General features: G+C 35.5%; 1 protein-coding gene across 1 annotated transcript in view; it reads right to left on the reverse strand.

Moving 5' to 3' along the window:
- LOC124361172 (dystrophin-like) overlaps window positions 1–26347 on the reverse strand; it is a 56955-nt gene that overhangs the window by 11143 nt on the left and 19465 nt on the right. Inside the window, exons 9-19 of the mRNA XM_046815212.1 lie at window positions 25914–26152; window positions 23942–24118; window positions 23750–23848; window positions 22705–22933; window positions 21893–22101; window positions 20555–20712; window positions 19679–19847; window positions 18760–18937; window positions 9527–9666; window positions 7814–8026; window positions 5928–6105 (exon numbers count right to left, since the gene is read on the reverse strand). Coding sequence (XP_046671168.1) covers window positions 5928–6105; window positions 7814–8026; window positions 9527–9666; window positions 18760–18937; window positions 19679–19847; window positions 20555–20712; window positions 21893–22101; window positions 22705–22933; window positions 23750–23848; window positions 23942–24118; window positions 25914–26152 — 1989 coding nt within the window. The remainder of the gene's footprint in view (window positions 1–5927; window positions 6106–7813; window positions 8027–9526; window positions 9667–18759; window positions 18938–19678; window positions 19848–20554; window positions 20713–21892; window positions 22102–22704; window positions 22934–23749; window positions 23849–23941; window positions 24119–25913; window positions 26153–26347) is intronic.

Raw genomic sequence — 26347 nt, forward strand, 5'->3', positions numbered from 1 at the left:
GTTTGGTCGAGAGATTACTGCACTTCTAGACTCCGGTGCTTCCCAAACGTTTCTTGGAGAAAAAGGATTGTGGATTTTGGAAAAGTTCCCTACGCGCCTTAAGACTGCTTCTGGACGTTTTGTAGAGACTGCTGACTCTAACAGACACGAGGTCAAAGGATTTGTAGATCTGCCCATCTCTCTAAGGGGTAGAACAGAGAACTTGAATGTATGTGTTGTTCCATCATTGCAGCAATCTTTGATATTGGGCATCGATTTTTGGGAGCGCATGCACATAGTAGCTGATATGCGTAATCGAAGATGGGAGTTTGCTCCAAGGGAGACGCCGTTCCTATGTAGCGCTATTGAAGGGATTACGTCTGAAGACCACTTGACCCCGGAAGAACGAGGAAGACTTCAAGACCTACTAGAAGAGCACTTTAAAAATGAACCATCTACGTTAGGTAGGACTGATCGTGTCAAGCACGTCATAGACACGGGAGACGCGCAACCCATCAAGCAACGATATTATAACGTATCCCCAGCTCGCCAAAAATTGATAAATGAGGAGTTGGACCGTATGTTGCAGCTGGGAGTCGTTGAACCGTCCCAAAGCGCTTGGTCATCGCCAATAATGTTGTTGGACAAGCCTGATGGTAGCAAGAGATTCGTGGTAGATTTTAGGGCAGTCAACGCCGTAAGCCGCAAGGATGCTTATCCCCTGCCACAGGTTACCACCATTCTGGACCGACTCAGAGATGCTCGATTCTTGTCAAGTCTCGATATCAAAAGTGCCTATTGGCAGATAGAGCTGGAAGAATCTAGCAAGGAGAAGACGGCTTTTGCGATCCCAGGTCGTGGCCTCTATCAATTTGTGACGATGCCCTTTGGACTGTGTGGGGCTCCCGCAACGTGGCAGCGTTTTGTGGACACCGTTTTGGGACCCGACCTCGAGCCAAACGTTTTTGTCTACTTAGACGATATTGTAGTAGTAACATCTACATTTGAGGCGCACCTTGGGATATTGTCGGAAATCTTTTGGAGAATCCGAGCAGCCAAACTCACTCTTAATAGGGAGAAGTGCAAGTTCTGTCGAGAAGAACTTAAGTACTTGGGCTACCTCGCCGGTGGTGATGGACTGAGGGTTGATCCCGATAAGATCAATGCGGTTGTGGAAATTCCCACCCCACGGAATCAAAAGGAAGTGAGACAATTTACGGGCATGGCGTCTTGGTATCGCCGTTTTATACCCAATTTCGCTCCTCGAATGCATCCGCTAACGTCACTTCTCAGGAGAAATACCAAGTTTGAATGGACTGAAGAAGCAGAAAAGGCATTCCAGGACATAAAATCCTGCCTGATAACAGCCCCGATATTGTCTTGTCCAGATTTTGCTAAGTCCTTCACGATTTCCTGTGATGCCTCTGGCGTTGGGATAGGTGCGGTACTTAGCCAGGAGTATGAACATGGAGAAGGAGTCGTGGCCTACGCTAGCCGTACTTTGACCTGCCAAGAACAGAAGTATTCAGCCACGGAAAGAGAGTGTCTGGCGGTGATCTGGGCTGTTGAGAGGTTTCGGCCATATGTGGAAGGTACGAGGTTCACCGTGGTCACCGACCACTATAGCCTACTCTGGCTAAACAATCTGAAAGATCCGACTGGACGATTGGCACGCTGGGCTCTCAGACTCCAACCTTACGACTTCCGCCTAGTCCACAGGAAAGGCCAGGACAACTTAGTGCCGGATCTACTATCGAGGACAACTCCACCTGACCTCCCCACTGAAGAGACCGTGCGGTGTGATGCCATCCATTTTCCCTCCAAACTTAAGGATCATTGGTATACCACCATGCTGCAGAACGTGTTATCCAACCCAGAACAGTATAGCCAGTGGCGAACTGAGGATGGAAAGCTTTGGAAGAGAGTGACCACTTTGGATCCTTCGCTACAAGATGATAATTGGAGATTGGTTATCCCGAAAGATCTTCGTTCTCAAACTCTAGCCGAATGTCACGATAAACCAACCGCTGGCCATCAGGGCGTTCTGAAAACCTACAAACGGATGCAGCAGCGTTATTACTGGCCCAAGATGCGGAAGGATGTGGCTACATACGTTGCTCGATGTGATGTCTGTCAGCGCATAAAATACGACCAACAACTCCCTGCTGGTGTGATGGGAACACAACGTGGTGTGAACGCTCCCTGGCTAATGATTGCTGCAGACTTAATAGGACCATTACCTCGGTCATTGAAGGGATTTAAGTATCTGTTAGTCATCACCGATACTTTCACTAAGTATTCTGTTTTGCGTCCCTTGCGAGCTGCTACAGCGAAGTTGGTCTCCAAACACTTAGAGGATGATATTTTCATGGTTTATGGCGTCCCGGCTTACATTATATGCGATAATGGCTCAGAATTCATCGGAAAGCCGATGACCAACCTTGCAAAACAGTATAACATCAAGATACTTTTAAACGCCAGTCGCCATCCCCAAGCCAATCCGGCAGAGAGGGTGAATCGGGACATTGTTACTATGTTAAGGGCATACGTGAAAGACAACCACCGAGAATGGGACAAGTACATACCTAAGCTAGGATTTGCTCTTAGGACAGCGTACCACGAGACTACACAGTATTCGCCAGCGTTCCTGAACTTCGGGCGAGAACTCGCCACTGCTGGTGCAGTATTTTAGGTTCTTGAGGATGGCTCTGTGGTACCTTCTCCAGAAGATTCAAGGCATTATGGTGACAAGCTACAAGAGCTGAAGCACATTTATCAAGAGGTTGCTGATAGGCTAAAGAATGCCCATGGACGGAGAGCTCGTCGCTATAATCTTCGTAGAACACCTGTACACTACCGAGTGGGTGATGTCGTCCTCAAAAGGAATTACCCACAGTCGGACGCAACAAAGTATTTCTCAGCGAAGCTAGCACCTAAATATGTAGGACCCTTTTTGGTGGCTGAGGAAGTATCTCCTTTGGTATACACCCTGGCTGATATGAAAGGTAAACGTATCGGGAAATGGCATGTGGCTGACCTCAAAAGGTTCATCAAGTGAAGAAAATTTGGGAAATTTTCTACAGGCAGGGGGGTATTTGTGACGTGTGCAGTTTATGGTGAGTTATGGTATAAATAATGTAGAACTGATCACTCTACATTATATAAATTTCAATTCATCAATGTCGTAGCGTGCCGACATTGTACCAATTATACCAATGCCCGTACGTCACTCTTGCCTGTTCTGCATAAAAGAATAGCCCATTGAGTAACCTTTTATCTCCGGTGGACTGTTCACCGCACGACCGGACGACACGCTGCGGCAGGTGAACTGATAACAAACAGCTGGTGGATTGATTAGTGAGGAAGCTTGCGAGTGACTGGATTGCGTCAGTGCTGTGTGTGTCTACGAGCCCTTCAGCTTCGCTGGATTTTCGGGAGCCGACTAATAAATTGGCCAAGGTGAACTACTACCATATATTTTCCTTAGTTCTCGTCACTCTTACGTGAATTTAATATACTAATTTTAAAAGTTTAAAACACTACTCAAGATTGTAGAATCACTCAACTGAGCCTTTGGAAAAACTGTTAGGGTTTGAATTGAACGTGTAAAGCTAAAACGTGGCATTTACTTTTAATAGTTAATAATCTTACCTAATAATTTGTTTAAAGTATTTGTTTTCAAAACCAATTACGCTAACTATGTTGACAACATTTCTAAGAGAAAGAGGTAAACTTATAAATAGTACATATGTTGAAAATTTAATGTCACAACTTGCACTGTTATAACTGCAATGTTTTAAATGTTTTAATCGAAGAAAATTAATCTCTTTTATAGTAAAGTAAGTATTTAATTATGGAAATACATACAAGTCGCATAAAATACAACCATGATTGACATATATTTTGTAAAAGACCGTTTATAGTTCTAATTTAATGTGTCACAGTTTCATGTTAGTACGATACAATAGTTTCAACGTTTCTTCTTAATGTATCAATGTTTATTTGTAATACAAGTCAAGGTAAATTATTACCTCAAGCTATTAATAATTAGTCTTTGATATCACATTGAATTTATAAATGCAATTTTGTTATTATACTGCCTATTATGTTAAATCATACTGTGTACATGTAGGGTACTCTATTTTATTTATGTTTATTATTTTCTACAGTGTTTAGCCTTTGATATTAACAATCAAGCTTACAATTCTCATGATTTTATGGCCAGAAATTGCATAAATACAGGTAGATTCATTATCAATTACCTAGAGGAGTATTGTTGCTTAATCAGCTGAATATAAAATCTGGCATAACATTTTCTTTGCTTCAAACGAACGAAAACCTAATGTGTTTATTTTAAATGTTTCCTTGTTGTTTTTCATTTGTATTTAAATGTCCATTTCAATTGCTACTGAGAATAGATGTTGCTTACTTAAAATTCCTAATAACTTTGATGACAAAATTTAAATATTGCTATTAAATATAAATATGGTACAGATAAGTTGTATAAATTGATATGATCTCACTATTCTTATAACAAAGGAAACTTGAATTTATTTCGGAGATAACTGTTGTTATCTGATATTCTCTGTTGGTTTAAAATATTAATCAGGTAATTTAAGTATGTTAATTTTAGTAATTTAATTAACCAATTATATGATATATATATATATATATATATCGATGCTTGCTGGGACCATAACTATTTTGGAGTGAATGTGTTCAAGGGCTTTTTTTGGGGGGGATTTTGTCCTGGTACACTTCTGGACTGCGCCCGGAGCCTGGTGGACTTATTGCCGAGCCGCTAGTCGGTACTCCAGCTTGCACTACCCTGACACTGGGATCTGCTCCTAGCCGTGCCGCCTTACACCTACCACTACCGCACCTCGGATCCGCTCGCGCCGCGCCGCGCTCTTCCGCGCCACGGTCTGGACCGGACGTAATAGGCCTTTTGTGTTGTGACTCCCAGTTGGTGAGTACAGACTTGGATTATTTCACAGAGTGCTCTTATGGATTAGTGAGTCGGACGCATACTGATGTCTAATTCTGGCCCAGGAGCCTTTGTATTGTGGAAGGAGCCCTTAAAATTTGGTTCAACGCTACCCTCCAGACGTTAACTGCACACCTTAGTGCATTATAGTGTATCTTTAGTATATTTACTTGTGTCGTCTATTATTTACATGTCTAGGCCATTATTGCATGTGTTTATTGCATTTATTTATGTATGTTGCATGTTGTTTTGAGGAAGTGGAGCGCTCCCTACCATAATTAGAGTTCATTTAGCCATTTGTAATTCTCTCTAATAAGTGGAAACATTGTATCTTCGCTATATTTGTTGTTAATTATTTTCTGTCTAAAAGCATTTATTTACTGTAAGGCTGGATTACTTGTGATAATGTCATACAATTCCTGCACATAAATAATTAGTTTAATTGCAAACATTTGAGTGTTTTGTTTCTTTTGTTCAGTCCTAGTAACTGGATTTAGATAACCTCGCATAAGTATTAGGGGTCTATATTTAACCTTATATTCAGAATATTTCAATACAACTATCTGTGTAGTCCAAAGGCCCGGTTGACAAAAAAAAAATAGCTTTAGTGTATGGTAGTAGGGAGCCTGATTGGTACTTTCCTTGGAGCAGGGGTACTGTTCCTTGTTGGAGCCCTGCCTGTTACCTGTCCTACAACAAGGTGGCGCCCTTTCCCTCACCGAGCAGCCTTAAAGAAGAAGTACTAATCGTAGGTTACCCTTTACCCTTACGGCGCGCTGTCAAGGACCACCCCCTTTCTCCACTGAGTGATACCGGACATTTGCACAATTCCCCTAGGGGAGAACGTTGCAAGTCTGTCACTGGTCAATGAGTCACTCAGTATGGACCGTCATAGGGGCATGGCAAATGCCGTACGCACTCGTCAACAGGTTAAACAAAAGATAGGCTGTTAAAATTGTACCCAGTTTTGTGAGGTTGTCTAGCATTGAAGATCTATGTTCCATGTTCTCCTTCAGTGACTGGAATTTGGCTTTGACCTTGGACAGTTCTGATGGAGAATGTATGCCTGCCAAATCACCAGTGGCTGTTGTCTCCACTGAGTCCAACCAGCTGCTGAGCTCCTGTAGGCCAGTTGATACCTACACAGATTATCACATTTGATGAGCTTCAATTCCTTTAATTGTGAGAAAAAAGGTGTAAATTGATATTTATTTTAAGTAATAACAAGATCTTACTGATTGTTTAAAACAAAAATAACAAGCAAGTATGTGTTATTTTTGTTACATGTAACAATATAAAAACATCTAGGTTTTACAAGGTAGGTACGAAGAGCAAGCTTATCTATACATTATCAAATAGGGATACAGTACATTTCTCTTTCAGAGGTTGACAAAATGGGTATAAAATATCATATCAATGTTCAACTTAACCCTTTGCACGCCATAAGCAAGTTATTTCGCATGCATAAAAGTCCGTACAGCGCCCATAGCGAGTTATATCGCGAACTACATTTTACAACATTAGGTAGTTTAATAGTTGTCGAATTTGCCGCTAGATGGCAGAGAAAGTCACTTTTGCTGCCTAGTGCATTAGCCAACGTGCCAACTGAACGTTTGAGGAGTATGATCAGTAACAGCTGTTTCTTTCTATTCATGTTTGTTTCCCGTACTTCTCGAAACGCCCAAAGCGATTATACTCGCCGCCATTTAGTGAAGTTCTATCTCTAGTGTTCCTGCTCACTGACAGTTTATGTTTTTACAGTTTTATTAATTTATATTACGTTTAGTGCTTGTGAACTATTAAAACTATTACTATAGTAATAACTATTATTTATTATTTTGACGTAACTTGTGAATATATTGCCATAATTATGGCTAACGCAGACGATCCGGACTATGACGATTTCGTTCTTGGGGTTACATACTTTGGACGATTGTTCGTAAAAAAAAAAAACAGAAAACAGTTTGTAAGATATCTTTTTACTGTTTTCCAAAATGTGTATTTATTTACTTATCACACATCATATCTACTTCATGTACCGGTATACGTTTGTAAAAATTATACAGTTTTATCAAAATAACGTTTTCATTCATTTCATACCTACTGATCCTTAAAATAGAAAAATATCTATATTTCGTTTTAAAAAATGCCCATAAAAGTATTTCATGGTTTTTTATTCTTTAAATCAATTACTTAAACAAATAAAAAATGGCTTTACAGTTTTCAAAAAATTTAAATATTCAGTAATTTGGCTCTAGGGCAAAACATATACGTAATTACTTGGCGTGCAAAGGGTTTAAAGTCTATTTTTGGAGATGGAAGGAAAATCTTCAAATTTTGTAGAAATAAGCTCGCTCTTCCTAACCTATTAAAACTCTATTGTTAAATCCTAACATTTATCCTTATTTGCATAATAAATTCTATGTACAATATTAGAGAGACATTAGTGCCAGAACATGAAACAATATTCTACTTCATCACTAATAATTATTCAGGTCTAATATTGAAGCATATTCAAAACAGTAAGAAAGTACATTAGTTTAAATTTGCATGAGTTTGTAGTATAATTTGGATGATTTATTTCTAAGAAAACTAACCAAACAATCTTCGGTAGACCTATTGGGGTAATTGTTTTTATCAGTTGTTGAAAGATCATGTATCACAAGATATTCAAACATTATCCACTATAACACTTGCAGGCAACACCGAACTATTACCCTGAAAGTCTATAACTCTTATTAGGCACAGAGACACAATGATCATGATCAAATAAATTAGTAAAATGCAAAAAAAAATTATTTTTAAATTACTAAATTAAACATTAATACATTTTTTTAAAACAAGTACCTGACTGAATTTTGTGAATGCCTGGTTGATTTTGTCTTTGCAGTCCACAGCCTGCTTCTTGATCACTGTATTCCATCTATTTGTAAGATTGGTTACACTGCTGTTGATTTCATTAATAAAGCTAGCTTCTGCACCTGAATTTATTAAATCATCACAAGTGTTTCCAATATTTTTAACTGTTGGCTCAATTTTCTCAGCTTCATCCAAGAGGTCCTGAAAAAAGATTTCAAAAGAAAATTAATTACACAGACCAATGGATTTACAACAGTTCTCAAAAATAATAAAAAATTCATTTATAGAACCTTTTATTTAATTTTCAAGGCCAAAACATTATAAATTCATTAAATATTTATATTTATGTGAAATGTGATCGTAGTCTTGGAGATTTGTATTAGAAAAATTTTGATCTTGAAGCAAATTTGCACATACAATCCTTCTCTACCTATCACTAACTAAATGATTGTTTTTAGACCTATGTTGATATGACTTTTCTAATTTTCAATAAAAGAATTGTTTCTTTACATTTTTACCTCAACTCACGTGGCACCCTGTATATATTGCACAAACACATTCACAATGAAAGGACAAAATAAAATTCTACATTAACCCTTTTAACCCCGGCCATTAAATCAAGTGATGTGCCAGAAATCCCAAGCCATTTTTCAGACAAAATGTAAGGGTTTTGTAAAAAATTCATAACTCAGTTATTTTTTAAGATATTTAGGTAATTCTTTTTTTGTTTTACTTCTTTATACATGTAGCTTACAGAAATATACAAATAAAATTATTATTTTGAAAGTAATTTTTTTAAATGCATATACATATATAATAATATAAATAAAAATGAAAAAATTTCAAGTTTGATCATGGAAACCATATAGATAAAAAAATATTTGACACAAAAATACCCATTTACTTTATGAAATATTTAATCCTTAATAAAAGGAAACAAAAATTATAGGCCTACCTTATTTACAAGTAGAGTAACATCAATTTTTGTAAAGCCGTGTAAATTTTTCTTATTGCCATTTCTGGGCAAGGCAATGTAACAAGACCTTTGAAATTCACAGTACTTAAAATAAACATAAAACTAAAGTTATTTCGGACAAAATAACTAAAACTGTTCATAATCTAAATTTTAAAAAAGTTTTAAAACAATATTTACATCACTACAAAATGTAAATTTTCAAGATATCCATCACTCAAATCGTCGTCACTAATCACATCCACACCATTTGCAACTAGGTTACTAATTATTGTATTTTCACTTACGGGAGACTTTGAACGATGTCTTTTACTCATTTTGAAATAAAACAAATAATAAACTAAACTTTAACTGCCGTACTTTATACTGCTTTAAACCTAAAACTGTGAAGAAAACGGAATATTCACAACCACGTGATATACAGCTGTCTGCAACAAGCGTGAGCAGTCGGTCGATCTGAACTGCAATTGCTCAGTCACAGACTGACAAAATACGAAGTCAAACCATTACAAACTAATATATTTCGATGCAAAATATCTTTGTGCACAAGTCTGTGAAATTTCAAAGCATTTGGTGAAATAGGTGGCCAGTAAAGTAATAAAAAGTGCACGTCCGCACTATATACGGACGTCGGGAGTTGACGCCATTTTTACGACGTCCGTATAGTACGGACGTCGGGGTTAAAAGGGTTAATAAACAAAAAATTACACAAACATCAGCCTAACTACCTGAGAACGTTGTAAATGAGCTTCCAATGATGACAGAGGCATTGAAGTGATGTCAACATTGGCAAGGAAACCTTCAGCTTGTTGAAGCCAAGCCTCTACATTCTCCATGTCACCTTTGAGTTGTTGGATTCTTGCAATGTCTAGAAAATAATTAAAACATAAGTATTCCAATACATCATATACTTATCAAACTTCTTGCTTGACCTGAAAGTTAAATATGCCTTTTGATATATACATACATCTGAGGATATTGAGTATGGAAACTATAATCATATATAAATGGAAAATGGATTGTGGTGGATAATGAATTGGTCTCATTTGGACATGTTGGAAAATAGCATGAAACTGATGTAATATTGATATTTTGGCAACTCAATATTGGATGCTGTCTACACAACCAGCTTGGCTTTCAGAATTTCTGATCAGTTTTTTCCCACTTAGGCTTATCTATTGATACTTAGTATAAAATTAATGTGTGGTCATTTAAAGTCATTAGGTTAAAAAGGATCTAGATGAAAATGGGATCTACACTCTGAATAACAAAAAAAGTTTTCTACAGTGATGTATCGAATCTCATTATATCGAATTTCTTGATAAATCAAAGTTTTGTCATTCCCAAATTTACCAATGTCCCATTTACTTCAATGCTAATTTTACCTCTAGATATCAAAGGTTTAACATAAATAAACCTTAATCAGGGTTCCCACTCAATCTAAATACTCAAATTCACGGCTAATTCACGGTTTTCACGGTTAAAAAAATTAAAATTCAAGGTCGGAAAGTTTTTCATAAACAACGTTACCGGTACAAACAAAATCGTGTTGGAGAGGGCGAAGTTGAGACGTAAACACTACAGACGCGGCAGAGCGGTAAAATACAATATAAAACTTCTTCCCATTTGACTAACGATGTCATTGGTCGTGCAGCAATTGACGGAAACGTCCTAAAAGAACGAAATAACAATAGGCTTCGGTTACGACGCAAGCAATGAGCGGCGAGCGCCCGATTTTATGTGCGATTTGCTACATAATGAATATAACAAGGCATATTATTTTTACAAAAACATCATCATAACAGTCCATCAAAGCAATGACAAAGACAAATTTCAATATAATTAGCATGCACATAGCTCATAATTTTCTTTAACTTACAAGTTTGTTGAAATCTGAAGAGAACTTTGTTGACACAGGTTAGACAAGATGCAGGGTGACAGGATTCGTACGTTGGCTAAGGCTAACTCGTTTGAGTCCATGAAGTACACTTGCGTGATTATTAAATTATTTTCTTGTTTAACACATTATTATTATTTCGATCAATTTCTTCCACAGGAAAATTTTCACATAATCACAGGTTCACATTTTAATTAGTACATAAGAAAAGGCAATTTTATTGAAATTAAAATAACATATAAACGTTAAATGTATAAAAATTATATACAACTTGTAATAAGAAAAGTTATTTGGTACCAGTTTATACAAAAAAAATTATATTTGTACACATAAATAAAGAAATTGATAAAAATGTCTAGAATAAAAGTGAATTACGATTTGCACTTTTTGCTAAGTTCCTGTATCTTATCGTCTAACTCAGCTGCCCTTTTCCTGGCGTCGGACAAAAACCTGGAATTTTTGTGCTTCCAATTCTTTTTTTTCTATTGCAGCTTGCTTCCTCTCTTTCTCAGAATTAATTTTGTCTTTCATTTCTTCTCCGTTGTTTTGCCAAGTGCTCCGAGTAGTGGGGCGTGGGAATTTTTGGCAGCATGAACTAATTTCATTAGTGATTTCCATTGCCTCCAATCCTCCTGCTGCTGATACGCCGTCACAACTTTTCTCAACGCGACTAAACTCTCCTCCTTCAAGTTTTCAACTATACACTGTTTGTTGACAGAGAAGCCTCTTTCAACAGAAGAATTTCCGTGAGAAAGTGTCAGAATGAGTTGAATAAAAAGCTTTAAAATCTTTATATCAATTCTCACAATAAGAATAAGATTGGAGTGCCGAGCTGGGGAAACAAATCTTTCATGTTGAGACATGAAACCAGCTGTTGTCCGAGGATGGGGGGAGTGGAGTACACGATATACCCCTCCCCTTCCACTCTCATTGACAGTAGACAACAAAGGTTTATTTTTACCATAACATCGCTGCACCACATTACAATAAATGAACCTTGTACGATATATTTTTCATCTGCATGAAATGCTTAATAGCGTTAACGTAGTCGTATGGAACCCGACAAAATTATACTTGGACGACTTCCTCGATTTTGTATTTTTGTAGTAATAAAGCTTAACACTACAAAGTTACTTGACGTTTGTTGTTTCCTGGTTAGAAAAAATGCAATGGTTTTTTTTTCTAACGTTTTTATAACATGACGTTTCATTTGTAATATTTTACTAATACATTATACAATTTAAACACACATTCACCATAAAAGATTTAAAAACCGTGTACACTCGTAATATCCATGCAGCTTAGGAATCATAAAAAATATTATTGATAAGGAAAACGCATATCACTACCGTTTAATATCTAAAGAGAATGAAAAATAAAATTGTTTTCTCAAACGACCTTACTGGTAATTAAAAACAGTTATATAGGCCTATAAAGTTATGGTCTCGCTGCGTTAATTGATATGTGTCGTGTAGGTTCTGCTCCGTCACATTATTATACTATTTATTTACGCAAGACCCTAAATTAATTCAATTTATTTTCCACCATAAATTAAAATTTTTTATAATTATTACATTGTGTTAACAGTCATTACACACAACGATATAGATATCGTTACTGAATAGCATTTTTTCTCATTAATATTTAAATAAAATAAGGGATTTAATAGAATGAAATTAAGTTAAAATGTAATTTACATTCCTTACATTAGATTAAGGATTTGTATACTTTTTTTATTTTATGAAAACAATAATAGACTATATCTGATACAATAAAACTCCAATACGAAAAGTGTTTACATTAAACGACAATCTATCAAGTAATTAAATTGTGTTATTAATCTCGCGTTCAATCAGAGGAATGCCTTGTTTACAGCCGGTAGCGTAGCCAAGGCCCGGAACCTGGCGACAGACAAAGACAGGCCTCACGTGATTTGAGCCGGGAAGGAAGCGTCATCTCCCACCGGCCCTTCTTTTCCTCATTTGTTTATAAACCATATTATCAGTACAATCGCTCAGATAGCAGCACCTGTCAAACTTCGTGGTCTATCCCCTACATTGCGTGCTACTTTTACTTTGCAATAGCGAAGGTCAACTTTCCCATATGATCGTCTGACGACGACCCGTGTTGATTTTATTTATTCAAAAGTTGTAGAGATTTTCACGGTATGTAAACAAAATTCACGGTCTTATTTAAGGTTTTTTCACGGTGAACGAAATTCACGGCTTATTCCCGGTTTCACGGTTTTTCACGGTCGGGTGGGGACCCTGTTAATATATTGAATTTGTGCCCTTAACACATTCACTGCGGGTGACGAGCATGCTCGTCATGCGAAAATGGCGCACTGGGCAGTGGACGAGAGAGCTCGGCATACGGCAACTGCTTTCATATTACCACTCATAGCGAGGTGTGCCTGTTCCGATTCGTTGCCGGTTCGCCATTTTCATTGGTTGTGTATGCTTTGCGATATTGTGTGAGTGGATTATAGTGTCTGTTGACTATGTAAGTGTATGTACTCATAATGGAGGAAGACGATAATGTTATTGACGATAATTTTTCATCTGAAGAAGACAATGAGTCGCAATGAAATGCACTTTCTCCAGGTTGTTGTAGTAAATTCTTTTTACCTGTACAAGATGTACAACTCAGATAGACTGTCCCTTTATGACTTCCGAGTTCATGTTCTTGAAGACCTACTCCCTCCAAAGGAAGCCTCACTGCTCATCACACCGACGCGCAACAGCATGCATCGTCTCTCCAAAGTAACGAAGCGCAAAGGAAACGGCAAGTCAGTTACCCGGAGGTGCCGCGTTTGTTACTAAGAAGGCAAGCGTAAGGAAACAGTGTACTATTGTGCAGTGTACCCTGACGAACCAGGTCTTTGTGAACTCAGTTGCTTTGATAAGTATCACGAGGACAAATAAGTAGTTTTTAGTCTTTGGCGGTGGGTGGGGATGTATATATTTTTTTCTAATTTTTACTCGGGGAGGGGGGAGTGATGTTTAACTGGTTTTGATGTTGTATATTTTTCAAACTAATATGTAATAAATACGTGTAATTGATGTACTATCTACGTGTCATTCATGTACTATATACATATAATTCGCGAGTGATTGTGCCGAAACCTAGTGCGCTGCAAGCACATACAACACGGGGACTGGTACCCGGTGCGGATGACGAGCAGACTCGGCACGGACATGACGTCACCCGTTCCGGCCAACGAAGCTTCCGGGATACCTTGGACAACCCTTTCGGCTATCCTGACTCCGTTTTGGGTAAGTAAAAAACAAAAAAATTCCCGCATTTTCTGTTGCCGGTAATTTTGTCATCCGCAGTGAATGTGTTAATTTAGCCTACTGGTGACCTCTATATATGTATGTAAGGGCTATTATAATAATTTTGAAAATGGAGTTTATATTTGTTACTTATCTTGTAAAATATCTGTACCTCAGAACCATATGAGCCTAAGTCCAAAATTTCTTATTTTTTAGGTTATTGCACGTATGTTCTTAAAAATTTCATTTTTACATCCAGCCATACCATCGTAACTACTCCGCTAAAAATTCTATTTTTATGATTTATCAAAGGTTATATGAGTCTAAGTCCTGAGGTATATCAGAACCTGACAAACTTAACTCCACCTATGATGTTATGGTTCTGAACATTGAGCATTTCAGCAAAAACCTAAGTCCACAAAATGGACTTGCCATTGTCTGGGCCCTAGCCACTATACTCATTTAGTCTCAAGTCCTGTTTTCTGAACAGCTGATGACTGTCAATAATACTGTTGATATTGCTGCTGCCTGCTATTTAGAGAGATTATTGAGGTTAGGACTGAGCTGTACTAATCAAAGTTTTATTCTACTTTTAACAAAACGTTTTGGTATTAATATGGAAAGTAGGGGAAAGTTTATACTTTCCAAATTGAAAAAACCTTAATACGTTCACTGAAGATAATCTGAAACCTCGAAACTAATGATTGTCCTAGCAATCAATCAGTAGAAGTTCCACGAAGAAATTCCACTCCTTCACCGACTTTAACCGAAATTAAAAGTAAGTATTTTTTAAATATGTTTACAAGCTAACAATATGTAAAACTTAAAGTAAAATTCGAATTTTATACTCAGACCTCAAGGAACAATTTTTATTATTATTATTATTATTAGCCTAGGTTTAGAACATTGTTGTGCCAATAGGAGAAGTAGGCCTAAGTGTATGTTTGATTTTCAATTTTATTTCTAGGTATCGAATCCAGATTGCACATCCATCCTCGTTTTACCTGACAATGACTCAACCCAATGGAATTTTAACATGCATGAAAGTGAAAAATATCCAAGTTGAAAGAGAAACTAGTAAAGACGTACATCTTCTTAATTTCATTTCAACTCCAGTAGAACCAGGTGAGATTAGTAGGTACATAATACTCTAGGCTCAGTTTAAATAAATTTCAGTAAATTTATGGTTGTTATAAAAATCTTTTTGTGTAAATTACTGTTATGTTTAACCATTTAAACCATATTGTAGCAGGTATTTACTCGGGGGCTTTAGCCTACCCTAGCAATAATTTAGGTTCCATTTCAATCGTGTTAAGCTGGGCCTAGACCTAGTACATTGTCATTAGACTGTAAATGCTGTAGTCGGTAGGGACAGAGAGCATTAATTTCATACGATAATAGTTATATTCTTAGGGGTTCTTTGTCTTTCCGACTTGTTATTCTACCTAATTTAACATTCTACATGTTTAACAGAAATTATACTTCAATATGAAAAACTTCGTGAGTGACGAGTAAATTACACATAATTAACCAAAACATGATAAAAAATTCAATAGAAATCCACTTTAAACGATATAATATTTTTTATATCCACATTCTTTGTGTAGGCTATCTATATAATGAACTAATCAATGTTTTGGCGGAACATCAATTTAAAAAATTAAAATAAATTGGACAAAACCGAGTGAATTTGTCTATTTCTTGAAGGCTGGGAACACTTGTAGGAAAGAAAGCTCTATGTTATTAAAAGCAAAACACTTAAATAAAATTAAATATTCAAAATATCTTAACAATTTATTTTCAGAGTCAAATGAATGGGAGCTAGAGACGATAACACAAGTGACAAACATGGAACAAGAATCTGGAGCATCGACAACACTGGAAGATTTTAGATGATGCGCTATCTTCTGTGAGCGACCTATTTGAGAATGACATCGATGATCCAACATACACTCCACCTTCAGGTTCAGAGAGTGATTCAACTTTAAGTAACGATTTAGAACAAGTACAAAGTCAATCTGTAAGTACAAATACTACAGCAAATAATAATAATATAATACCTCTGGTACCATACACCGATTCAGATGACACGGAGAGCGAGTTACCGATAGTTTACTCAACCTAAAAATAAAGGAAGAAAAAGAATAAGGAATGAAAAAAAGTGGAAAAAAAACATTAGAAAGCAGGGACGAATTTCTGGAAAAGAGCATGTCAACTCTAAAGGAGATATTGTAAAAGAAAGAACTTTAAGACCTCCTTGTAAAACTACTTGTCGCTTGAAATGCTCTCAGCGCATAAGTCATGCACAAAGAGTACACATTCATTCTGACTATTATAATAGTGAAAGAAACTTAAGTTCTAAACGCCAGTATATAGTTTCTTTGTATTACAACCAAGCCAATAGCCAGGTCACGACAAAGAGATGGTTCTAGAAATAGTAGAAAAAACAGCCATACTTATTTTTCTCAAATGGGATAACAATTTTGAAAAAGTTTGCAAACAATTTTTCTTGAACACACTAGTAATATCAGAAACATTTGTTAAGTTTGCTCTCTTAAAAACCCAAAGTACTGGTATGGTTGAACCAGACCATCGTGGCAAACATGTACCAGGAAACAAAATACCAGAGACAGCAAAGGATAATCATAAGAAACCACATATCAAAATATCCAGCATATGAAAGTCACTATAGTAGGGAAAGGACAAACAAAAAATACTTGGGTAATGATTTAAACATTTCCATAATGTTATACCATGTATGAAAATGAATGTAAAGAAAAAAATATCAAACCCGAAAAGAAATGGTTATTTTCAGAAATTTTCAATAGAGAATACAATTTGTCATTTCATTTGCCAGACAATGACACATGTGATTTTTTGTGACAGAATTGATTGCCAATTAAAGAATGCAAAACGGTGAGCAAAAAGAAAACCTTCAAGCAGAAAAGCAGAAGCATCTAGATGAAGCAGCACGTAGATACCATTTGAAAAAAAGAAGATAAGCTTTTGGGACAAGGAAATGAAAAATTTAAAGTTTTATGGCAGACCTACAGAAGTGTCTTCCTACTCCAGCTCTCACAAACTGTCAAAGCTTCTATTTGAGAAAGCTCTGGACTCTAAACTACACCATTGACGACAGTAGTGGAAAGAAAACGTGGTGCATGATTTGGAATGAGACCACTGCAGGTAGAGGTGGAAGTGAGATGGCTTCTTGTTTGTTTACCTGGGCAAATGAAGAGCTCAATAAAAGCAGCATTGACACTCTGACTGTTTGGACCGATAAACTGCAGCGGTCAAAATAGAAATATTAATATGATTTTTATGTACATTTGGATTTTGAAAACTCTACCCAACATTAATGAAATAAACCACAAATTTTTATTAGCTGGGCATACACATATGGAGGTAGATGGTAAACATGGATTAATAGAAAGAGCAAAAAAGCATCTTAAAACTAACACAATATTTACTACTAATGATTGGGCGAACTTCATCGCATCTTGTAGCAATAAAAACCCATTCATTGTAAAGAAAATGTCTCCTTGAACACTTTCTTGATTTTTCTTTCGCTTACTAATAAAGATGGACCATTAATAAACAGGAAAAAAAAATACTATTGGAGAACCTTTCCTCATTTCCAACACAGTTTGGTTACAGGTTCGAAGAGAAGAACTTGGTATACTGTACTATAAAACAAGCTTTGATGATGTTGATTTTAAAAGTGTGGATTTGAGAAGAAATAAGAGAAAAGAAAACAATCATGCCTGAATCAGTTCCGAAACTAAGATCTGAGAAGAGGAAAATAAGTAATGAAAAATTCAGAGATTTAATGACAATCCTCCAGTGGGTCCCTGAAGAATACAAGGCTTACTTGAGAACCTTCCACATGGGGCTAGTGAAAAATGACTTTCCAGATATCAGTTCAACATTATTAGATTAATTCTTACCTTATATTTATAGTTTTTTATAAGCAGTGTAATAGTGTTTTATTGACGAAACAAATGTATATTAGTTGCTAATGGAAATACAATGCTTAAGTCCAAATAGCATTAAAAACAAATGTTTTTGATTTTAGAAAAAAAAAACTTTCCAGATGCCATTACAACATTGTTAGATAATATATTTTATTAGCATTGTAATAGTGTTTTTATTGACTAAACCATGTATATTGGTTGCTAATGGATACACTTAATTTGGTTGCTTAAGTCCAAGTAGCAATATAACATATGTTTTTGATTAGAGCCAAAATATCGTAAGTCCATTTTTAATGTAACAAAAAAATAATTACATAAAAATACTAAAGCAGTTTAATGCTTCTATAAACATAAGTAAGTTAACTTGTGAAGTAGAAACTAAACACAGTTCATAATTTTATAATAAAGAATAAACACAACTGTTCGTCAGTTTTTATGCTCTCCTGTAAAATCTACTAAATGTGACTTAGGCCCATATAGTTCTGAGGTACAGATATTACAAGATGTAATTAATTACCGTTAGACAACCCAGTCACTAATAGATTTCAATGAATCACCCACATGCATGAATTTGGAACAACCTTGTAAATTTGTGGTGACATTATCTACTAAATTCTAAATTCAGTTGTTTTCAACGGTTTGTAGAACTGCTGAAATCAGAGACTGGTTGGCCTTATGGTGTGCTTCCGGGGTGTGCGCAAAAGGCCACACAGTTTTAAGTCTATGGCAATAGGCCGCCCTATAGAAAAAGAAGAAATTCTCCAATAAATATATATATATATATAAAATTGGATAATGATGAGGTGAATTATTGCCTTTTTGCAGCTTTGTCCGCCGCTCGACCAGCAGGAGTGGGATGTCGGTCCAGCGAGATGTCAATTCTTGCAGCTCTTCCTGTAGTCGCTCGTTGGACGCCCGTTGCAGCAACTCTTTGCCAGCAGAGTTGACAGAGTCATAACTGGCCTTCTGCTCAGAAATGCTCTTCTCCAGATCCTGTATGTCAGTTACATAATTAAAGGTTGTTGTTGGTAGCCAAATAAAATAAATCATGGCTTAAAACCACCAATAGTTCATTACTGAAAATACATTTTTTATAAATAAATGAATGGGAATATTAAAAGAATAAATCTCTTGTAGTAAATATACTCCGGAGTGTATAAAAAGCTTATGGTGTTGAATATATATTGACCATACTCTAAGTATAATATTATTAGGTACAGTAGTGTAGTCCAGGGTCATAATGGAACCACCCTGACAAAAAAAAGGAACTGATCCTACCAGGATGACATGGGTGGGAAAAAACACCACTACATATGTGGACATCCACGAATGTTGGAGATTCCGGTGTAAAAAGGACTTTTTAATGCCTCTTCCGCTATGGTGCTAACAAGAGAGATATCTACTGTAAAATAAGGTGGTCCCTCTACCGAAAACCAACAGAAAATAACGTAGTTTAAAAATCATGGAATATGTTTTATTTACATTTAATAATAACCCGGTTGTTAAGTTTTTTAATTAGCTAACTTGTTTTAGTAGAAGATTGCTGAATTGATATGATTAAATGGAAACAAAAACTAAATGAAAAGCAAAAGACTAAAAACTAAATTCTAAATTACCACTGCTTCCACTTTGGTAATTAAGAACAAACTGGCTGTTTACTGAGGCATTGAGCTAAGCCAAATCTCCCATTTTCCAAGCGAGAAAATTACCGAGCAAATGACAACTGTAATTCACCTGAAACTTGACAAGCTGCTGCTCCATAGCCTGGGGGTGGGTGAGCACTACATGCTCCGAGAGCAGCATGCCTTCTACATCGTTGATCCACTTCATCAGATTGGTTTTGGCCTCTGTATACTTCACAACTGGGCTTTTCTCATTCAACTCCCTTTGGAGATCAGCCAGTCTAAAAGAAATATAATAAAATTGATTTGATTACTTTATTTTCATTTTTTCATAAGAAAATGGCCTCCATCTGATACTATATTTGTAATAGTGATTATTCTCGAAACTGTGCAAATTTATGCTTTATTTAGACTGAACTTCATTTCCATTACACACATTATTGCTGCTGCATTTCTTCTGAGAAAAAAGTAAGTCTGAATCTTGTTATTTTCCTCCTTCTATTGACATATCTACGAGAAAATCACCACCGTTACGGCATACAACATTATTATATAAAACCAGCAGAAATGAACTCACTCATTTTAAATCAAATATAAAATAAGATGAAGCCTTTGCACAGTACATCACTGTTGTTTCAAGTGTGGAAGAACAATTGTATACTTCAACCATAGAGAGTGGTTTCAGTGATCAATCAGTTTTTAATTAAGAACTGACCTAACAAGTATAAGAATATGTCCTGTAAAAATTGTGTATTATTGCTGATATATAAAACATACATCCTTCAAGTATGTGTTGGTATTCTGAAATAAACTGGTGTGTCCTGTAACTGGAGCAATAATAATAACTAATCTACAAGTAATAATATATAAAATTGTATCAAAGTAAAATGGCAATAATTTCAGCCATGAATAAGCATAAAGTGAATTGTTACTAACAACAATACCTATTACAAAAGGCTGAAAACTAAAAATGGATTTATATACTCACTTATTTGATATGGCATTCCATTCAGAGGTTAACTTCTGGGTTTTCTCTGAGACCTCTTTTGATTCATCTCCAGTGGGGAAATTCGAACAAAAGTCTTTAGTACTCTCCTGAAGTGTGAGAAGACGGTCTTTCTGTGACTCAAGGGCCTTTATTTTTGCCTATTTCAGAAAAACATGGTTTACAATTTTTTTAAATGTAGTCAGCTTAGGAATTTTACACATTCGGGTATCAAATGGTTGAAATTTAAACTATTTGCAAAAATCAAAGAGATTTTAAATCTCTGTAAAAGACAATTAAACAGATCAGTAACTAATTTGTGCTAAACAATCTTTAATTAACAATAAAGACAAATCTAATTAAAATCGTTGCTAGTATTTGCTAAAATGTTTGTTTTTTTACACTTGTAACTATGTAGGTCTATATTAATACTACATACATATCGTTCAAACTGTATTGTACTATTTTTGTACTTAAGTTAATTAAAAGAGTTATTCAGAAAATAAGGTCTGTACAGCTGTAGATAATGTAATGTTGCAGGAATATCATACTGCATATGTGCACAAAAATGTCTTGCATGTTAAACAATGTTTAAACATGTTCAAAATGTTTTTGACAATTGATCAACCTCCTCAGGACTATTTCATAAGTTCAGTAATTTGGTTTTGCTTTTGATAGCACGTCAAGTTCATTAGCATAAATTCGTCGACAGATAAGTGAAGTGCATGATTCCAATACAATTAGTGACAGTACAGTGCGTAAGTGGATCAGAGTTTTCATGGTCAGATGCTATAATGTGCATGATAAATTGTGACCATCACTGATCACTGAAGATTTGGTCAATTGGAAGAAGATATTCATAAAGACATAATTCAGATGTTTAACTTTAAATTTCAGCATTGGAATTACTTAATATGAGTGAAAAAAACTATGCACAAAATTGTATGAAAATTTGAAGTTTCAGAAACTGAGCTATTATAAGGAAGTTCATTACCTTTAAGAAAAGATTATCACAAGGTACGAGACGTTATAAAATAAAACTTATTGTAATTATAATAACTATTGAATAAGCTAACTGAATGCAATGACACAGAGATATTTTTATATTAAAGAGAGTCAGATATGGCTAAATAAACTCAACAATGGTGCAGAAGCCAGTAGGCAACTATTTGTCTATACTCCTGCGTACTAGGAAAATCACTATTGAAGTTACATGTTCAGCTGGTAATAGGAGGTCACTAAGATCAGCACATAACAGTCAAACCATTCATTTTATGTAGTCTCATATCATGTAATAGAAAAATCCAGTAGTTACTATTGAGGAGTAAAACTAACACTGACCACACAGTTGTCAATAGTAGCGGAGTCAGCATTATCAGCCAACCACTGACTGTACCCTTCTATCACAGACTGTACATTCTGCTGCTCCTGCTGTAGCTGCTCTCTCTGCTGTGCCTGAGCGAGGGTGTGTTGCAGCTTCTGACCTAGGCTCTCGAAACTGCTAGAGATCTCGGAGAACCGCCTCTCTTCTGCTTCTGGGGATCCTCCATCTGCAAGCAAGATTGTGGTACTGTGAGATGTATGACACAACAACCGTCAACTCCAAAATTTGTAAAAGTAACAAAATGGTTGTTCCATCCATACTTTTAGAAACTTCACAATTAATAAAAATTAAAAGGGAAAATATACCATATATAAATCAATAAAATGATAATAGATAATCTTGAAACAAAATAAATCTAACCACATAGAAAGCATAAACTTACAAAAATTATTTACTGTGTTTTATTAATTATTCTCATGCAGTATTTTAGATCACATCTTCTTTGTATACTTTATCTTTACATATGCTTTATTTTGCACATCATGATTCTTAGAATGTGGTTTCCCTACCAAAATATAGAATTTTACATTGCTAAACGGTTTTAAAGACAACATTTTAAAATCCGATAAATTGTTATAAATCTATTATAAACCTGCTATATTTGTCTGTTGGTTGCTCCCTAGCAGTGCTGCCAACAACAGGATGAGAAATTTCCCTTTCAGTGAACCTCATCTTGAGCATAAGTAAAAATTCAGTAAAGTTTTGATTCTACCTCACATACAACCACGAACAACAACCCTGTTCACAAAGACAGCAGAGGTATAGTTACCGGTGATGATCTGCTGAATGTGGGCTTGAGCGAGTTGTGAGAGGTGGTCCATCTGGTGCTGGCGACCGTGCCACTCTGCTACCAGCTGCTGCATCCTGCCACTGTCACAGTGAGAGTCTGTCAGGTGCTCTACTGTACTCCGCCACTTGTCGTACTCCGTCACCGCAGTCTCCAGCTCAGCCTGGCTTCTTCCGGCCTCCACACGTCTCCTTTTCCAGCTACCCTGGCCCTGCAGCATTATGTTCCTTATGAGTTTTTATTTTTATTCAGTAAGTATTCAGGAAGGGACTCTTTATTGTTACTAATAAGTATGGTATTAAATTAAATTGCACATTACAAAAACAAACATTGTGTTTTTTTTTTTTTTCAAAAAGTTATTATGTTCTTTTGATGGATTTGCATTAGCATTCTTTCCGTTCTATCATGCAATCAAGAAGAAAACCCCTTAGACACATTCAGTTGGAACTTCTGATAGTAATAGTTGACTGCATTCAGAGTAACATAATTTATCATAATTAGAAATTTATTCATTTGGTTTGAACCCATTCTATATTATTTATGATAAATATTTTGACTGGAATATTGTAAAGGTCATACACAAAATTAGTCTTAATGTAATATCCAATATTGTATTTAACATATACATCATATACTTTCTACTTTATAAATTATATTAGACCTACAAGAACCAGACTTAATCTGTTTATGAATGCATACACATATTGGTAAATTATGACAGCTGCTGAGTGTGTATTTGGCCAGTCAACAGACCATGAATATATTAAAGTGTGTCAGATTCTTAGCTAAATTAATTAATTAATGGAAAATGCCGAGCGTCCATTCATTGATAAAATTTTAAACCGATTAAGAATGTTTCTGAAAAGTTTTAAATAAAATATTTGCAATGGAGAAGAGAGCCAGAAAAACCATAAGTGTTTAAATTCATTTTTGGACTATGATTTATTAAATAAATAAAGTAAACAGTTGAATTTAACTAATTCAATAGTTTATTTATGATCATTTTTTTAAAGTAATTAGTACTCACGTCTGAGGAAGGTGAGGTCTCCTCCCAAGCTAAACTACTGCTGACAGTGGCTGAGCTGTCTCCTATCACTGGAGTCACCTCAAATCCAGAATTTGTAATCTGTTGTTCAAAACACATTAATGAGTTAGCAAATAATGATATTATGAGGTTATCAATCTAATGTACCAACAGGCAGTTAGAGCCAAAACTCACTCTCTGGGACTGCATTTCCATGATCATGACAAGAGCGTCCCAGCGATCCTGCAGAGCCTCTATCTTCTCCAGGTCTCCGCCACCCCCGGGGGGTGACATCCTTGTGCTCAGATCCTGGGCCGCCTCCTGAATATTCACTAGCCTCTTCTGTTGAGCGTCCATTTGCTGCCTTAGAATCTAAAATGAAAAGTAACAAACTGTAGCAAAGTGGCTAGCTATTCACATTTGATTAAATTAGTTGCAGCTTACTTTCCATTAAAAAAAAATGCTTGAATAAAACTAAATTATCTGTAGCTCATATTTGTAATTAAGTACCTACAACAGAGTGCTATTAAGAGCAAATTGCCAAGATTTTATATTTAACTTAAAAGCCTCTAACTACATTATTTACTGACTGATTTTTATGTTTTATGGGTCAAAATGTTTCTAATTAAATTTTAAAACTTTTATTAAACATTTTAAAATCTTGCTGTGTTTTACGTTATTAACCTTAATATCTGATATGATTATCTAATACTAGTTTTTCTCTTGGTTTAAAACTGCACCAAAAACTACAGTGCCAAATTTAAACATTTAATCGCTATTGGTTTTGAAATAAAATCTAAACAATAAATACATTCAGAGATGGTGAACGAAAAACTACTGATAAATGTTCATATTTCATTTTTTGTTTCAAAGAACATGAAGAACAAATCGTCAAAAGATCACTGAAAAGTTTCTGTATTCTGTATAAATCTGAAGTATAACTCACATTGAGAATTCATTACAATCTCCTCTGATAATATTTACACCAAGCAAAATTCAAGTCAATTGATTTCAATTTTTCGTTACACTTTTATTAAGGTTTCATTACCTTTAACCCTTTTAACCCCGACGTCCGTACTATACGGACGTCGTAAAAATGGCGTCAACTCCCGACGTCCGTATAGTGCGGATGTGCACTTTTTATTACTTTACTGGCCACCTATTTCACTACATGCTTTGAAATTTCACAGACTTGTGCACAAAGATATTTTGCATCGAAATATATTAGTTTGTAATGGTTTGACTTCGTATTTTGTCAGTCTGTGACTGAGCAATTGCAGTTCGTCTCGACTGACTGCTCACGCTTGTTGCAGACAGCTGTATATCACGTGGTTGTGAATATTCCGTTTTCTTCACAGTTTTAGGTTAAAGCAGTATAAAGTAGTTAAAGTTTAGTTTATTATTTGTTTGATTTCAAAATGAGTAAAAGACATCATTCAAAGTCTCCCGTAAGTGAAAATACACTAATTAGTAACCTAGTTGCCAGAAAGGAATTCACCCCAATTGTTTTGGTGACCACAAGTGCTAAAACATTTTGTAGTGATGTAAATATTGTTTTAAAACTTTTTTAAAATTTAGATTATGAACAGTTTTAGTTATTTTGTCAGAAATAACTTTGGTTTTATGTTTATTTTAAGTACTGTGAATTTCAAAGGTCTTGTTACATTGCCTTGCCCAGAAATGGCAAAAAGAAAAATTTACACGGCTTTATAAAAATTGATGTTACTCCACTTGTAAATAAGGTAGGCCTATAATTTTTGTTTCCTTTTATTAAGGATTAAATATACCATAAAGTAAATGGGTATTTTTGTGTGAAATATTTTTTATCTATATGGTTTCCATGATCAAACTTGAAATTTTTTTATTTTTATTTATTTTTTATATATGTATATGTATGTAAAAAAAATTACTTTCAAAATAATAATTTTATTTGTATATTTCTGTAAGTTAAATGTATAAAGAAGTAAAACAAAAAAAGAATGACCTAAATATCTTAAAAAATAACTGAGTTATTAATTTTTTATAAAACCCTTACATTTTGTCTGAAAATGGCTTGGTATTTCTGGCACATCACTTGATTTAATGGCCGGGGTTAAAAGGGTTAAATAATTTGTACTTTTTCATACCATGCAAAGGTTACAAAAGACTACTACAATCCCAAAAGTACCTGGAGTTGTTTGATCCTATCCAGAATGACTCCCATCTCAGTGGCAGGCTCAGCCTCCATCTGCTTCAGCACTGTTTCCTTGGACTGCAGCCAGTTCTGCAACCAGGTGACCTGGTCGTGAAGATGGCTAGCAGTGGAGGTCAGCTGCTGCAGTAGAGTCCCTCGCTCTTCCGTCCATTGGCAGATGTGCTCCCAACGTTCTCCCAGTGCTGCCAACTGGTCCTCCATTGCAGAGTACACTACAACAGAGCAATTGTACTAACTAATAAACAAAATAAATTGGACAAATCATCACACAGTATGCTATAATTTTAATATCTAAATGGTTATCTAATAAGATCTTCTTAATTTTTATAACAATCCAAAGAACAAAAATGGATTTGTCAATAAAATTGTTTGCCGGAGTGGACTTTCAATAAAATATTAAACTAACA

This window comes from Homalodisca vitripennis, chromosome 4 (genome assembly GCF_021130785.1).
Source record: "Homalodisca vitripennis isolate AUS2020 chromosome 4, UT_GWSS_2.1, whole genome shotgun sequence".
Taxonomy (NCBI): Eukaryota; Metazoa; Arthropoda; class Insecta; order Hemiptera; family Cicadellidae; genus Homalodisca; species Homalodisca vitripennis.